The 15475-nt window shown below is 42.5% G+C and overlaps 1 protein-coding gene across 1 annotated transcript; it reads left to right on the forward strand.

Annotated features, from left to right (window-relative positions):
- Positions 1-26: 26 nt before the first annotated feature.
- On the forward strand, positions 27-11953 carry LOC142750113 (uncharacterized). The gene is made up of 4 exons (XM_075858928.1): positions 27-142; positions 6843-6936; positions 8041-8122; positions 8718-11953. The coding sequence occupies exons 2-4, from the start codon at positions 6865-6867 to the stop codon at positions 10334-10336; spliced, it is 1773 nt and encodes a 590-aa protein (XP_075715043.1). The 5' UTR covers positions 27-142; positions 6843-6864; the 3' UTR covers positions 10337-11953.
- The last annotated feature ends 3522 nt before the right edge of the window (positions 11954-15475 follow it).

The following is a 15475-nucleotide window of genomic DNA, read 5'->3' on the forward strand; positions in this document are numbered from 1 at the left end:
AGGGAGAATGGTTGTTCAAAAAACTACAACTCCCAGAAGCGTAGCTTTCGTTTTACATCACACGGGGCAGCAGCCAATCAGAAGCCTGACTTCCGGCCACAGCCCTTTCCCCTTCCCACACAAAGGCTGCGGGCTGTACCAGGTAAGGGACAATCGCTGCGGATAATGAAGGGGGATGATTCAGCTGTGCTGTGTGTGGCCTTGTGAGCGCAGGAGGCAGCCTTACTTCATGACGAATGTCATTCCAATTACTGACGTCATTATATGACAGATGTGTTCATACTAGGACATGTGTATTACATTGGGGGTTAAATGTGAACCCCCAAATATAGGCACAACAGCTGCTCTCTACAGCGCCCCCTGCTGTCTCTACACTTGCCTGTCAGATCGCTCATCTGGCCGATCTAAGCTGGAAAGATCTGGTGTCTGGATATTTTTCCTTATAAGGGTTGTCTAGGAGGACAGACGTCTTAGAGGTGGTTTTAGAAAATAAAGTTTTATTATTGTATAATGAAAAGTTCCTACGATTTTCAAGATTTTTTTTCAAGATCTCTGCTTGCTGTATTTAAGTAGTCACCTTCATAATATCAGAGGTTGAAAAGCTGTTCTGGCCCTGTGACACAAGAAAAAGCTGATTATTATAATGAGCCTTTCCCGTATGTGATGATCACATGACCAAAACACATTTTCAGCCTGGTAGTAAGCTATACAAGTTCACATTCAGTGACCGCAAGCGGAGTTCTCGAAACACCATGTAGAATTGGTACACCATGCATATGAGAAAATTGCAGAACTTTTCATTTTATAATGATTAAGCTGCACTTGTTTAATCTGGACTACCCTTTTAAACTAGGGTTGGGAAAATAAAAATAAATGAAAAAAAATAAACATATTTTTTTTTTTTTTTTTAGAAAAGTATTCAAACATAAACATATATGGTTTGGAAACATTAACATGTTATTTCTACCACATAAAGCAAAAAACTGGCGGAACTGTGTTTTTATTTTTTACCCATCCCCTAAAAAAATGAATAAAAGTCTTATCAATAAATTATATGTACACCAAAACGTTACGGCGATGAAAAAAAGTAAAAAATAATCACTCGACCCCAAACTAGGCCGTTCTGTAAGGCCTTGTTCACACGAGCATGTTCAGTCCGTAAAATACGGACCGTATGTCGGCCGCATGTCCCAGACCGAAAACACTGCAGGGAGCCGGGCTCCTAGCATCACGGTTATCTATGACGCTAGGAGTCCCTGCCTCTCTGCAGGACAACTGTCCCGTACTGAAAACATGATTACAGTGCGGTATAGTTGTCCTGCAGCGAGGCAGGGACTCCTAGCACCGTACATAACTATGATGCTAGGAGCCCGGCTCCCTGTAGTGTGTTCGGTCCGGGAGTGGCGGCCGAAATACGTCCGTCAATTACGGACCGAACATGCTCGTGTAAATCCGGCCTAAGGGGTTAGAGAAGGATATCTATAAAATACCCAAATCCAACCCCACCAGCGGGTGTAGCCAGGACTGTAAATAACGATGGAGCGCCTCGTGTGTGTGTGAATACAGCATAAGACGGATCACACACAGTTTTGGTGCAGTCCCTGTCCTCAATGGGGCTCACAATCTACGGCCAGTTTCATAGGAATTCAATTATATTTGCCAGGTTAGGAATCCAAGTATATTTCTGGAGTGAGGTGGGAAATCACGGGGGGTGGGGGTAAAACTCACCCAAACTCAGGGAGAACATACAAACTCCATGCAGATATTGTCGTTGGTCAGATTTGAACCCAGGGCCCCAGCCTCGAAATTCAAATGTATTCAGTCTATGTTCATCCTCAGCCATGAGATATTTATACTTGTAAAATGTCTGCAACCGGTCACTGCCGTGGTGATCAACCACGTTACATATGAGGCAATAAAACTGCTTGCTTTAAATGCTGGGATCTTTGGCCCTCTAAAGGACAATATTCTGAGTACCCACCTTCTATCCAGACATAAGGTGCCAGGGGGTTTTAGGGTATGTGAACACACAAAATCAAAAACGTCTGAAAATACGGAGCTGTTTTCAAGGGAAAACAGGTCCTGATTTTCAGACGTTTTTTAAGACATTCGCGTTTTTCGCAGCATTTTTTATGGCCGTTTTTCTATAGAGTCAATAAAAAAACTGCTCAAAAAACGGCTCAAGAAGTGACATGCACTCGTTTTTTTTTTCACGGGCATCTTTTCACACGCCGTTTTTTGAAAATGAGGGGTAAAAAAACGCCGCGCCGGAACAGAACGCCGTATTTCCCATTGAAATCAATGGGCAGATGTTTGTAGGCGTTCTGCTTCTGTTTTTTTCAGGCGTTTTTCAAGGCGTAAACGCCCCGAAATACGCCTAAAAACACTACGTGTGCACAGACCCTAATGGGTGGTACAGTACACGACTTGCATTATAGTACATGCCGGTGGACCACTTTGGGTTTTTGTGGTATAATGTACGTATTACCCTGTGATGGTGCCAGGCTCACGTACTTTGGACCAGTGACGTCACTGTACCCATGGTGTAAGGTCACCATGAGCTGACCAGGAGGTTTATTGGCTGTGGATGACAGTTCATGTGCCCTGTTGGTTTAGAATAGTGGTAAGGGGACCTACATGTCCTACAAACATACGGGCATAGTCATCATTGTGATTGAAGCCACCCTGGTATGATACTGGTAGAAGCATATATTCATGAAAGAGAATTGCTATGCCCCAAGAAAAACAAACCTGTAACCCGCTGAATTTGAGGTACTGCAAGAATATCCCCTTAGGATCCTTTTACACCGGCCAATATAAAACGAGCGCTGATCAACAAGACAGCTCATTGATCGGCGCTCGTTGGCTCCTTTCACACCGAGCTATGATCAGTAATGTATGGGGACGAGCGATCGCTGCCGACGATTGGTCATGTTTGGGGACGATCAATCATTACACCAGCAGATGACACGGATCCCCAAACCATCACTGACTGGAAACTTCACACTGGACCGCGAGACACTTGGATTGATGCCTCTCCACTCCTCCTCCAGACTCTGGGACCGAGATTTCCAAATGAAATGCAAAATTTACTTTAATCTTGGACACTGAGCAGCAGTGTTGGTCCACTGTGTTATATCAAGTCCAGAGTCAGCGCAGCGTCTAGGAGGACATTGTCCAGCACTTCATGCTTCCCTCTGCTGACAGCTTTATGGAGATGCTGATTTCATTTTCCAGCAGGACTTGGCACCTGCCCACACTGCCAAAAGTACCAATACCTGGTGTAATAACCACAGTATCACTGTGCTTGATTGGCCAGCAAACTCGCCTGATCTAAGTCCCATAGAGAATCTATAGGGTATTGTCAAGAGGAAGATGAGAGACACCAGACCCAACAATGCAGACGAGCTGAAGGCCGCTATTAAAGCAACCTGGGCTTCCATAACACCTCAGCAGTGCCACAGGCTGATCGCCGCCATGCCACGCTGCATTGATAACACCTCAGCAGTGCCACAGGCTGATCGCCGCCATGCCACGCTGCATTGATAACACCTCAGCAGTGCCACAGGCTGATCTCCTCCATGCCACGCCGCATTGATAACACCTCAGCAGTGCCAAAGGCTGATCGCCCCCATGCCACGCCGCATTGATAACACCTCAGCAGTGCCAAAGGCTGATCGCCTCCATGCCACGCCGCATTGATAACACCTCAGCAGTGCCACAGGCTGATCGCCTCCATGCCACGCCGCATTGATGACACCTCAGCAGTGCCACAGGCTGATCGCCTCCATGCCACGCCGCATTGATCCAGTAATTCATGCAGACCAAGTATTGAGGGCATATACTGGACATACTTATCAGTAGGTCAACATTTCGGTATTAAAAATAATTATTGAAATTGGGCTTATTTAATATTCAAATTTTCTGAGGTAATAAATTTGGGGTTTTCATTAACTGTTACCATAATCATCAACGTTAAAAGAAAAAAATGCTGGAAATAGATCCCTCTGTGTGTAATGAATCTATATAATACAGGAGCTTCACTTTTTGAATTGAATTACTGAAATAAATTAATTTTTGATGATATTCTAATTCATTGAGAAGGACGTGTGTGTGTGTGTGTGTGTGTGTGTGTGTGTGTGTGTGTGTGTGTGTGTGTGTGTGTGTGTGTGTAAGAAATATTACAAGTTAAAAAAAAAAATTCTTAAAGAGTCTCTGTCACCAGATTAAAAATGCCGGATCTCCTACATCATTTTATCGGCGCTGGAATGTAGTTAACAGCAGTGTTTTTAATTTTGAGAAACAAACTTTTTTCAGCAAGTTATGACCGTTATTACATTTATGCAAATTTGTTTCTTAATGCTCAAGTCGGCGTTTTTTAACTTTTAACCAAGTGGGCGTATCACGCTGTTCAGTGAAACAAGCTTGGGTGTAATGGAGAGAAGTGTATGATGCTGATTGGTCAGCGTCATACACTTCTTTGCAATACGCCCACTTGGTTAAAAGTTAAAAACCGCCCACTTGGGCATTAAGAAACGAATTTGCATAAATGTAATAAAGGTCATAATGACATTTTGTATTGACGGCATTGTATTGACCCGCAGAATCAAGTTAACATGTTATCCTTACCGTGCCTTGAATGGCTTTTGGAAAATGGGGAAGAAAAAATGAAAATGCGAAAAATAGCTGCGGAGGGAAGGGTTTATGTTAGTGCCGAGCTGGACTATCCCGATGGTGAGCACATTTATGTGCAGGAGTCCTGTATTGCTCTTCTACTATTTCTCATGCAAGTCTTTCCAGGCTCAAGCTCGGTTAGTTTGTAAATCCCAATGGCAATTGATTGTATTCGAGATGTCCCGGCCGGTGGCGTAGCTCCGAGAGAATACAGATGAAGTGGTACTGCTGGCTTTGTGCGATGTCACCGGGGTACAGGTGGTGTGTGTAGACAGTTCACTCCATTGCGTTGTGGAAGAAACGTCTTCCTTCATCAGGGGTTAGAAAGTGTCGGACCCCATAGATCTTGGAAATGTATCAAGACATTCTGTTCAAGAAAAGGACCAACGTGGCAAAGCGTCGAGCTGGCAGTAGTGTCTCTCCATTGTAAAACACTGGCAACTATGGGGTGTCAGGGCTTTAACTTGAGAACAACATGGCAGTAATATGCTGTAATGACCTCCAGTAGAGGTCATCCCAGAGTGACGGCGCACCAAGGCTGTTCATTATTTTTGGAGTAAAATGCGTCTAATTTATTATTGTATTCGTATATTTTTTTTTTTTGCGGAAACATGGATTTTACACATCTCATATTGGATTTGTATTATATCCTTATCATGCATTAGCGCTTTATTGAATAGTGTTTTTCTAAGCAGTTGGCAGGAAGATTCAATGGGGAATTTTGCGGCGGAACCTGCCGTTCAAAATCCGCCGTGTGAACACACCCTTATAGTGGCTATAGAATTTTTTTTAAGGATTTATGTTAAGACCAGCGGGTTGTGCGCACACTGTGCTACTCCACTGGTTTCGATTTAGGGCGTTCTCTAAGTAGCCTCCTCGGTCTTCACCCTTTAACCCCCTCACAAACTGGGTTCCAAATCTTGACCAATGCTGCGGGGAGACTACCGCGTCCCTACCTCTTGAGATATTCCAATTTTGAGTAGCGGACCAGGGTTCTATGGTGTAGCTTGCCGAGGGTACAGGGACTGGCAGATGATACCTTGCTATGTGGCTGTGGATCAGAAGACACAGATCGTAATAGGCAGTAAGCTCAGGCTTGTCACAGATAGTTGGATACAGACTGGCAGTAGACAGCGGGATACAGACTGATGGTGGATAACAGGATACGAACTGGCAGCTGGATGTATACTGGCAGCGAGCAGCTGGATACAGGCTGGTAGCGGATAGCAGGAGCACACTGTAATCAGATGTATACAGGAACCTTTTCAGGAACAACTAGGTTGCACTAAAGTTACTCAGACACCAGGTGAACTGTGGAGGTGCCTTAAATACTACAGGAAAAATCAGGGATTGTATTGTGTAACTTTGAATTGCGCGCGCTAGCCCTTTAAGAAGCGGCCAGAATGTGCGAGCACTAGGGAATATACCGCCGCGAGCAGGAGGAGATGCACACAGAAGACGCCGGCGGCCAGGCCACACAGCAGAACCAGGCCGCCGGCGAGGAATCTACGAGACCGGGCAACAAGGATACAATTGACTTGTGAGGTAACAACTGATTTTGTTGTTCCCTTGTGCCTTTATTTTGCATGTGCCCCTGTAGTGGATTTTCTTTGTTTTTAATAAAGTCTGTCTATCCCAAAATACCCCAAATAAAATAATCGTCATTTTTGTCTACCATCTTGAGGGCATGGTTGCATTTTATCACGCACCACTGTTTTCTCCGTCATACATACTTGTCTTATTTTTTTGTGCGGCAACTTGTGCACCATCTTATTTCTGCGGTGCCTGCCCTTCAATTGTTGTTGTGACACGTTTAACACCGTACGTACATTTTGTGTTAAAACACAGAAAACACATGCTGAATTTTACCTGCGGTGCGGTTTCTCAATCTGCAGCATGTCAACTTCTCTTGGAAAAACGCTTCGCGATTTCGGCACGGAAATTCCGTAGTGTTTGTGCTTTGTGTGAACGTATTCTAATAAGGTCGTATTCTTATAATGAACGGAAGAATCATGTCTGCAGTAACGGTCAAGAGTTAGGAGAAAGCCTCACGTTAGTACAACTGCGCTGTGACTTCTGTAGACCGTAAACCTCATAGCTTGGAGGAGCTAATCAGAAATATTCTCTTCGTACAGACATGTCTCATCATGTGCATTCTCTACTTGTAGCTCCAGCCGCCTGTCTTGTAAGATGTCAGAATGTGACCCCAGCCCTGCAGAGGAGCAGATGTCTGACAATGAGACCTCACAAGAAAATCCTGAGGTGAGACTTGTAGTGCGTTGGAGCATCATCTAGGCCACATTCGAGAGCGTTAGGTACCTCCAGTGAAAAATCAAACTTCACAGTCCCCTTCGATTTTTAGGTGCAGTACCATTATGGAGCCTTTCCCTTTAACCCCATAAGGACACAGACAATTTTTGTTTTTTCCTCCCTGCGTTCCAAAAGCCATAACTTTTTTTTATTTTTTCATCGACATAGCCGTATGAGGGCATGTTATTTGCGGGAGAAATAGTCGTTTTTCATGGCAGATAATGCCACGTAATGTACTAGGAAACTCAGGATAGGTCATCAACATTTGATCGGTGGGGGTTCAACTCTCGGCAGCCCCGCCGATCAGCTGTTTTAAAGGGCCTGCAGAGCTCGTACGAGCGCTGCTTCCCCTTCATTCCTTACCTGCTTGTACTGTGAATCACCGACGCACTTGTAGCAGCGGTTCACATTATTCCAGCCTTCTCATATTGAAGTGAATGGAAGAAGGTTGTAATTATGTGAACCGCCGCTACAAGTTTGTCGGTGATTCACAGTACAAGCAGTGACAGTAATGAAGAGGAAGCAGCGCTTGTACGAGCGTCGCGGCCCCTTCAAAACAGCTGATCGGCGGGGGTGCCAAAAGTCAGACCCCCACCGATCAGATGTTGATGGCCTATCGTAAGGATAGGCCATTAATTTTTTTTGACTGGAAAAAACCTACAGCCTTAAAGTACAGATCCTTGAATTAAAGTTTGAAGGCTAACCCTGTACCTACCCCACCTACCTGAAGTCAAACCACTAGAGGACCAGTGCCCCGCAGATGCAACATCCATGAGGCATATTGCCCCTACAGAGCAAATCCTCCAATAAACTGGCACTTGTGGCAGATATAATATGAGTTAAGGTAGTTCACTCTTGCCCATAGGTCCCAGCATTGAACAACACCGCCAAAAAATGAAAATTGTTACATCAGTTCCGTAACCGACATTGAGTGATAGTGATTTGCATTCTACTTATCTGTCCCGATAGACAGAACTCCTGACTAGTTCTTGCACATTAACCCTGAGATATGGGTAGGACATTAGTTATGACACAACCCTCAATTTATATCTGCAGATTCACACAATGTATTATGAACATTCATCGAAGGATGAAAGACTAAACAATGCAATATCTGATGATGAAGATTCCCATAAAGGTAAATGTGTCACAATATTTTTTGGATGGGTGGGCTTTTCCCCATATACAATGCTATAGAAATTTTCTAATCTTCTGCTGCCCTATTTGTGCATCTACATAGCCTAGTGGGGAGTTATACTACATGACCATGGGTTATCAAGGCTTGAGAAAGGCCCGACTATGCGTATTAGCCAAAATGTCACACTGTTAAAGGTGTTGGAATAATGAACGCATTTCTATATTATGAAACAAGTAGAAATATCGAGGCACTCACCGGATATTCAACAAACTTCTTTATTTCTGGATCTCGGTCAGGATGTGGAATTAGCGTTTCTATATTATATCGGACGTGTGCTATTGTTAACAAGTTTTGCAGTGGAAACAGGTCTGGTGAGGGGTGTTTCCGGGAGGAACAGCGGGCCACCAGTCTTAGCTCAGGGCATTAGTTCTGCTCCGCTATTGCCTTTTGCTACAAGGTTTACCCATGTCTGAATGCTCAAGGTAAAAATTTCACTTTTTGGAATGACGCATTTTGTAGGTTTGTTAGTAATGTCGGCTAATTACAAGGATGACCAAGTAAAATAATGAGATGTGCTGTTTTTTGTTTCGTATAGAAATCCTAATGATAAATGAATTAGGAGAACCGTGCGGAGCATCCAACCTTTGTCTAGAAGCAGAAAACAGACCAGCAGAAAAGTACGTTTACAACATTCAAGACCACCCTGAGATGGCGTACACCAGAATGGTTGACAACTGCTACAACATTTTCAACTCCATAGATCCCAAAACTGGAAAGGTGATGGAAATGACCACATATCTATGTATAGATTGTGGGAAAAGCTTTACAGACAGTTCACTTTTTGTAAAGCACCAAAAGACCCATAAGGGTCAGAAATCCCATGCTTGTACTGTTTGCGGGAAGACTTTCTCCTATAACTCACACCTTGTCATACACCAAAGGATTCACGCCGGTGAGAGACCTTTCTCTTGTTCATATTGTGAAAAATGTTTCACGGACCGTCCATCTCTTGTGAAACATGAGAGAATTCACACTGGTGAGAAGCCTTTCACGTGCACTGTTTGTGGAAAAAGCTTTACAGACCGTTCAAATCTAGTAAAGCATCATCGGATTCACACCCGTGATAAGTCCTTCACTTGCATTGAGTGTGGGAAGAGTTTTACAGACCGGTCAAATCTTGTTAAGCATCAAAGGATTCACACAGGGGAAAAGTCATTTGAATGCACGGACTGTGGGAAGAGGTTCACCGAGAACTCTACCCTTGTAGTCCATCGTAGAAGTCACACTGGAGAGAAGCCTTATGCGTGCAATGAATGTGGAAAGACATATTCATGTAACTCTCATCTTATTGTGCACCTGAGAACGCACACTGGTGAACGACCATTCAATTGCCAGGAATGTGGAAAGAGCTTCACTGACAGCTCAACCCTTGTGATACATCAACGAGTACACACTGGAGAGAAACCATTTGTATGCATGACTTGTGGAAATAGGTATACAAAAAAGTCAGTTATGGTTAAACACCAGAGGACTCACACCGGGGAGAAACCATTTGCTTGCTCTGAGTGTGAAAAAAGTTTCATTGATAGTTCATCTCTGGTAAAACACCAGAGGACTCATACAGGAGAAAAACCTTTTGCCTGCATTATGTGTGGGAGGAACTTTGCTGCCAGGTCGACTCTGGTGAACCATCAGAGGACCCACACTGGGGAGAAACCATACACCTGCACAGTATGCGGGAAATGCTTTTCTTGCAACTCTCACCTTATTGTCCATCAACGATTCCACACAGGAGAGAAACCATTTACGTGTACGGAATGTGAAAAAAGCTTTACAGATAGCTCAACCTTAGTCAAACACCAGAGAATACATACAGGAGAACGACCCTATGGGTGTAATTACTGTCGAAAAAGCTTTATAGACAACTCAACTTTAATCAAACACCAAAGAATTCACACTGGGGAGAAGCCATATTCTTGCAAGGTCTGTGGAAAGTGTTTTACAGATAGTTCGACTTTGGTTAAACACCAAAGAATTCATACTGGGGAGAAGCCTTACACTTGTAATGTGTGTGGAAGAAGTTTTACCGATTGTTCAACACTAATTAAACATCAGAGAATCCACCGGAAAGGTGAGCAACCGGCTAGTACGGTAGTCTCCAAAACTGACCTCGGACAATCGGAGACAGCCAATGTGAATGAGGTGAAGACCTAAATATATTGTGGTGCAAGCAGGAGATAAATACTTATTTAGGCCTTATCATTTGAAAATCGAAGATGTGTATAAGAGCAAGCTGGATTTATTATCTATTGACCTATCACCAAATTTTTCATCAGATCGACGTCGAATATGTAAATTTCCATCATGGTAGCTCTCAATTCATGATATCTATACGCATGCTGTAAAGTTACAAGGATCCAGACTTCTAAAATCGCCCATATCTGAATTGCACATGGCTATATGACAGATATTGTTGGCTCCTCTCCAATTTGAAATGATCCTTGCCTGTGTGGAAGTGGTCAAGCCTTCAGTATATAAATTACGACCTCTTGTCGGACCTTCAGGATATTCGGTGTCTACATTTTTGTGTATGAATGTAGTAGACTGTGATCTTCACCGTTTCGGGTGTTTGGTGATATCAGTGTTGAAGTAACCAGGCTATTACTTGTTAAATTTAAGTATTAATCGAACTATAAATTATACATTTAACCATTGATACACGTAGCTTTTATGGAAGAAGATAAAAGTTCTCTACAGATGTGACGACCATGAAATATAGACTGGTTTTAGCAGGATCTTTTAATTAAAGGGGTTGTCCATGATTTAAAAAATATGGCTGCTTTCCTTCAGAAACCGCACCACAGCTGTCCGTGGGTTGTGTTCGGTTTTGCAGCTCTGCTCCATTGAAGTGGGGCCGAGCTGCAATACCACACAAAACCTGTAGACAGGTGTGGCACTGTTTTTGGGAAAAAGCATAGATTATTATTAAGCCTGAGAAGGAAGGAATTTATATTTGGCCACATTTACCTAAATGACATTTGATTTGACTTCAAGAATTTCAGAGCTGAAAAAGATATAGTATTGCGTGAAAAAGCTCATTAAGGCCAGAATCACACACACAGTTTTGGTGCCGTTTTTCACCGTTTTTTTTTTGTTTTTTTAGCCAAACACAGGACTGGACATAAAAGAAAGGAGACACATTAATATTTTCTTTAAATGTTTCCTTCCTATTGGATCCACTTCTGGCTTTGGCTAAAAAAAAACTGAGCCAAAAACTGCATCAAAACTTTGTGTGTAATCCTGGCCCTAGAAGCTACCACATCTAAAACATAAAATAAAGCTAAAGTGAAAAGGAGTGGTTTATTGTTTATAAATATTCACAATCTTCCTCAACCAGGTTTCAAAAATGTCTTTTTATTTTTGCTTTAGGTCTTGACTATGCTTTTGACTATATTTTTGACTATACTGATAGGCAAAGTAAAAAATGAAGCTAGAGGATTAATATTTTTGCATTTAAAAAAACATGATGTGGTTTTGATCTTCGCAGAACATGTCCTGAATAACACAGACAGAAGAGAAAGGAAAATGTAGGATAAAGAGACTGAGAGAAGGATGGGAGAGGGGAAGGGGTAAAGTGCCTTTTGGACATTCATCTTCCATAGATCCTTAAAGAGTAACTACACTTTCATTAAAGGGTAACTAAACGTTCAGCAAACGTTCAACAAAAGTTTTGATGGGTGGGGGTCCGAACACTTAGACCCCCACCAATCGCTAAAACGAAGCGGCAGAAGTGCTCGTGTGAGTGCTGAGCCGCTTGGTTTTTGTTCGGCTTTTCCCGGAAATCGATGTATTGGAGTACGGACTCAATAGAAAATCTATGAGCCCGTACTCCGCTACATCGGCTTTCCGGAAAAAGCTGAACAGAAACTAAGCAGCTGAGCTCTCACACGAGCACTTCTGCTGCTTAGTTTTAGTGATTGGTGGGGGTCTCAGTGCTCAGACCCCCACCAATCCAAACTTCTGACATGTCACTATGACATGTCAGAAGTTTGTTGAATGTTTAGTTACACTTTAAACTTTTGATATGTCATAGAGACATATAAAAAGTTTGGGTTGGTGTGGTCCGGGTTCTCAGACACCCACCGTTGTTGAAACTAAGGTATAGAAGCGCCCAGCTGAGCACTTTGCTCCTTTGGCTGTGATCGGCGCTCCCTGTTAAGCTGAAGATTGCTCACATAGACGATGAGTGCTGATCACAGCTGTAGGAGCAAAGTGCTCAGCTAAGTTCCCTATGCACCTTCGTTTCAGCAACAGTGGGGGTCTTTGACATGTCTCTATGACATCAAAAGTTTGAAAGTGTAGTTCTTATTTGAAAACTTATGTCGGACTCTTACATCTATCTGGCCAGCAGTGGCATGTGCGAAGATATGGAATAGCTTTGCGTTCTCTCCACCTTGTTATTGAAACAGTTTTTCTCAGTCTATGAACTGTCTAGGCTATTTAACCCTTCACATTGCTTAGCACCTAAAAGTCGTAATATATATAAATAAATGTGTGTGTGTGTGTGTGTGTGTGTGTATCTATCTCAATACCCTCACTGGCCCATATAACAGCAGGTTTACACTGTATGTATCACAAGTGATTTGTATGGTCATTTGGATCCACACAATGTCCCTATGACAAGACTGACTAGGACAGAGCAAATTTTATGAGAACATGGAAGTAGCGCAGCCGCAGATTTCGGGTCTTTAGATTCATGCATTGATAGCTCAGCATAAAAGTTATGTTCGTGTTTTTGAAATGTCCTTCATAAATTACTTCTACATCTAAATTGATTTCTTCAAATTAACGTGATTTTCTGGCAACGTCATAACCTGTAGTAAGATGGATTTCCTGCATAAAGATGAAATAGAGGTGGGGGACACTTTTCGTTTTTTTTAGGGTTCCAATCCAAATTTTGATGCAAATGTTCTGCTCTACAACCTAATCATACTATACCTGTGTGAATAAGACTGTAAACGTTTCCATTTAGTTGCTGCAGTTACAATTGGATGGAGGGAATTTTTTCCTTGAATGCATTTTCCAGGCTAAGGTCATATCACTCCATTACGTCTTTAGTAAGTCTGCCCTTCATTTTTTATTTCACATCTTACATTGTTTTTAGGAACAACAAATCTAAGAAGCGGATGAAGGATTCTCTGCCCCCTGCAAGAAGATGAAAACCATGTTCTGGAAATAAGGGAGTCCGTAACGAGGCACCTAAGCGGTCAGTGTGCGGAGGCGTGCCTGTAGTGTCGGCCATGACACACGCCAGTTAAACTGCAAAAGCAGAAGTGCCTACTTTTAGGGATGCTGATAAACCTTGTTAGGGACAATGTAAGGTCTTTTTTTTTGTTTTTTTTTAAATTATTATTTGCCCCTACCCATGAAGACATTTTGGAACTCGCTCTTTTGGGAGAATGCAGAAAGAATGTCCTCATGTTGCTACCGTCCTCTGCTCTTTAAGTTGTAGAAGGGACGCTAATGTGGCCGGAAACGGTAGGGAAAAATAAGGTATAAAAAAATTGATGATAAATGGAAGACTAAGCATGAAGAGGAGAGTCTACCAACAGCCGCCAGATAACGCAGAACATCAGATATACCGGGCTCAAAGCTCCGAAATAATATGACACCGACAGTATGACACTTGAGTCACATGCACACTGATGTTTGTGGGGCTGATATCCAGCAACTGTCTGTATTTAAAAAAAAAAAAGAAGGAAACTTTCATTCAAATTCAGCCTATATTAAGAGAAACCATAGAGCCGAAATCACCAGTCTATGTGTAGCCTAAGGTCAGTTGACAGAATTTCATTAATGCGTCTGGATATTAGGAACGACACGTCGGAGCCCACACCGTTCTACCGGAGTTATGTTCAGTGGAAGCAACAGGGTCCCGGTAATACAGCTGTCGCAACTTAAATTGTAATATTTATCTGAACTTGTCTCAATTTCTACTGCTGTGGGTCCAGAGCCTAGTTTTTGTTGTCAACCCCTTATGCTTCATGCACCCTGCCGTATTACGGATCCGTAATATGACGTGCTGTCCATAGCCCGCTGGGGGTTATACTGTTCCTCTGACAGGTATTCTCCCCTAGAAGCATTGCATCCAGGGGCATGTATGTTGCCTTGTGTAATAAGTATCTGTAGGCTCATAGAGGGCCCATGCAAGCTTTTCTATGTACTTGAGCTCTTAGTGGAAATTGTGATATTTATAATTATAAACTGATTACAATTTTGCCTGATAGACGATTACTGATTATAAGACTTTGAAACAACTTTTTGGACTGCAACGTTATAAAGTACATGTTACAGATAGCAGTCTATATGGGTGTCATATTTTTCTTGATCTGTGTATTGTGTCCATAAATAACTATAAGGCCCTTTACCACTCTGCAGCCCATGTGACAAGAACAGTAGCAGCGACTATGGCAGTATATACACTGCATACAAAAACTTCTTGAACAGATATTGGTACAACCATCAAAAGACGTCCAATTCTGTGGTCAAACTGACATAAAGGGCAATATTTAATTTACTATGTGCCAAATCCATATTTTAAAGGGTAACTAAACATTCAAAAAACTTTTGACATGTGAGAAGTTTTGATCGATGGGGGTCTAAGCACTGAGATCACTAAAACGAAGTGTCAGAAGCGCTGTGCAGCTTTGTTTCTGATCGGCTTTCCTCGGAAAAGCCGAGCCAGCGATATATGGCCTTATAGATTTTCTTTTAAGCCCATACACTGCTCTGTATTTTCTGCACTACATTTTGAAATCATGGCCAATGCCTTTAATAATGTTTTGGGTCTACAATAACCAGTCAGATTTGGTAGGTCATAAGCGCCTTGTCGTTGTGATTTGTTCCTCGAACTGCTCTTTGTCCTTTTGTTCATCTCCCATATATCTCGATAAGACTTGATGGACCCTTTGATGATTAACTAAAGCAGAATTCCGTGTTCATCTATCCCCACACTCTACACATGTGTATGGTTTCTCTCTTTGGTGGCACTTTTGTCTTGGCTGGAGTCTAAATAAATGAAGGGGTCTTAAGTAATGTAGGGGTCTCAGGTCTGAATTAATTTAGGCCTCTAGTCTGGAGTCTGAAAAGAAATGTAGGGGCTTGGTCTGGGGTCTGAAGTGTTTTTGGGATGTGGTCTCTTAATTTATATATGAATTGGGTGTTTGTATTTATGGGTTTGGTCTGGGGTCTGAATTTGTGTTGCTATAGAGGGAAGGGATGGGCTGTAGAAGAGAGGGGCCAAAAATGTCTGAGTAGCAAATCCTACAGTTATAAGGTAAAGTCATCATAGTA

The sequence above is a fragment of the Rhinoderma darwinii genome, chromosome 3, assembly GCF_050947455.1.
Source record: "Rhinoderma darwinii isolate aRhiDar2 chromosome 3, aRhiDar2.hap1, whole genome shotgun sequence".
Taxonomy (NCBI): Eukaryota; Metazoa; Chordata; class Amphibia; order Anura; family Rhinodermatidae; genus Rhinoderma; species Rhinoderma darwinii.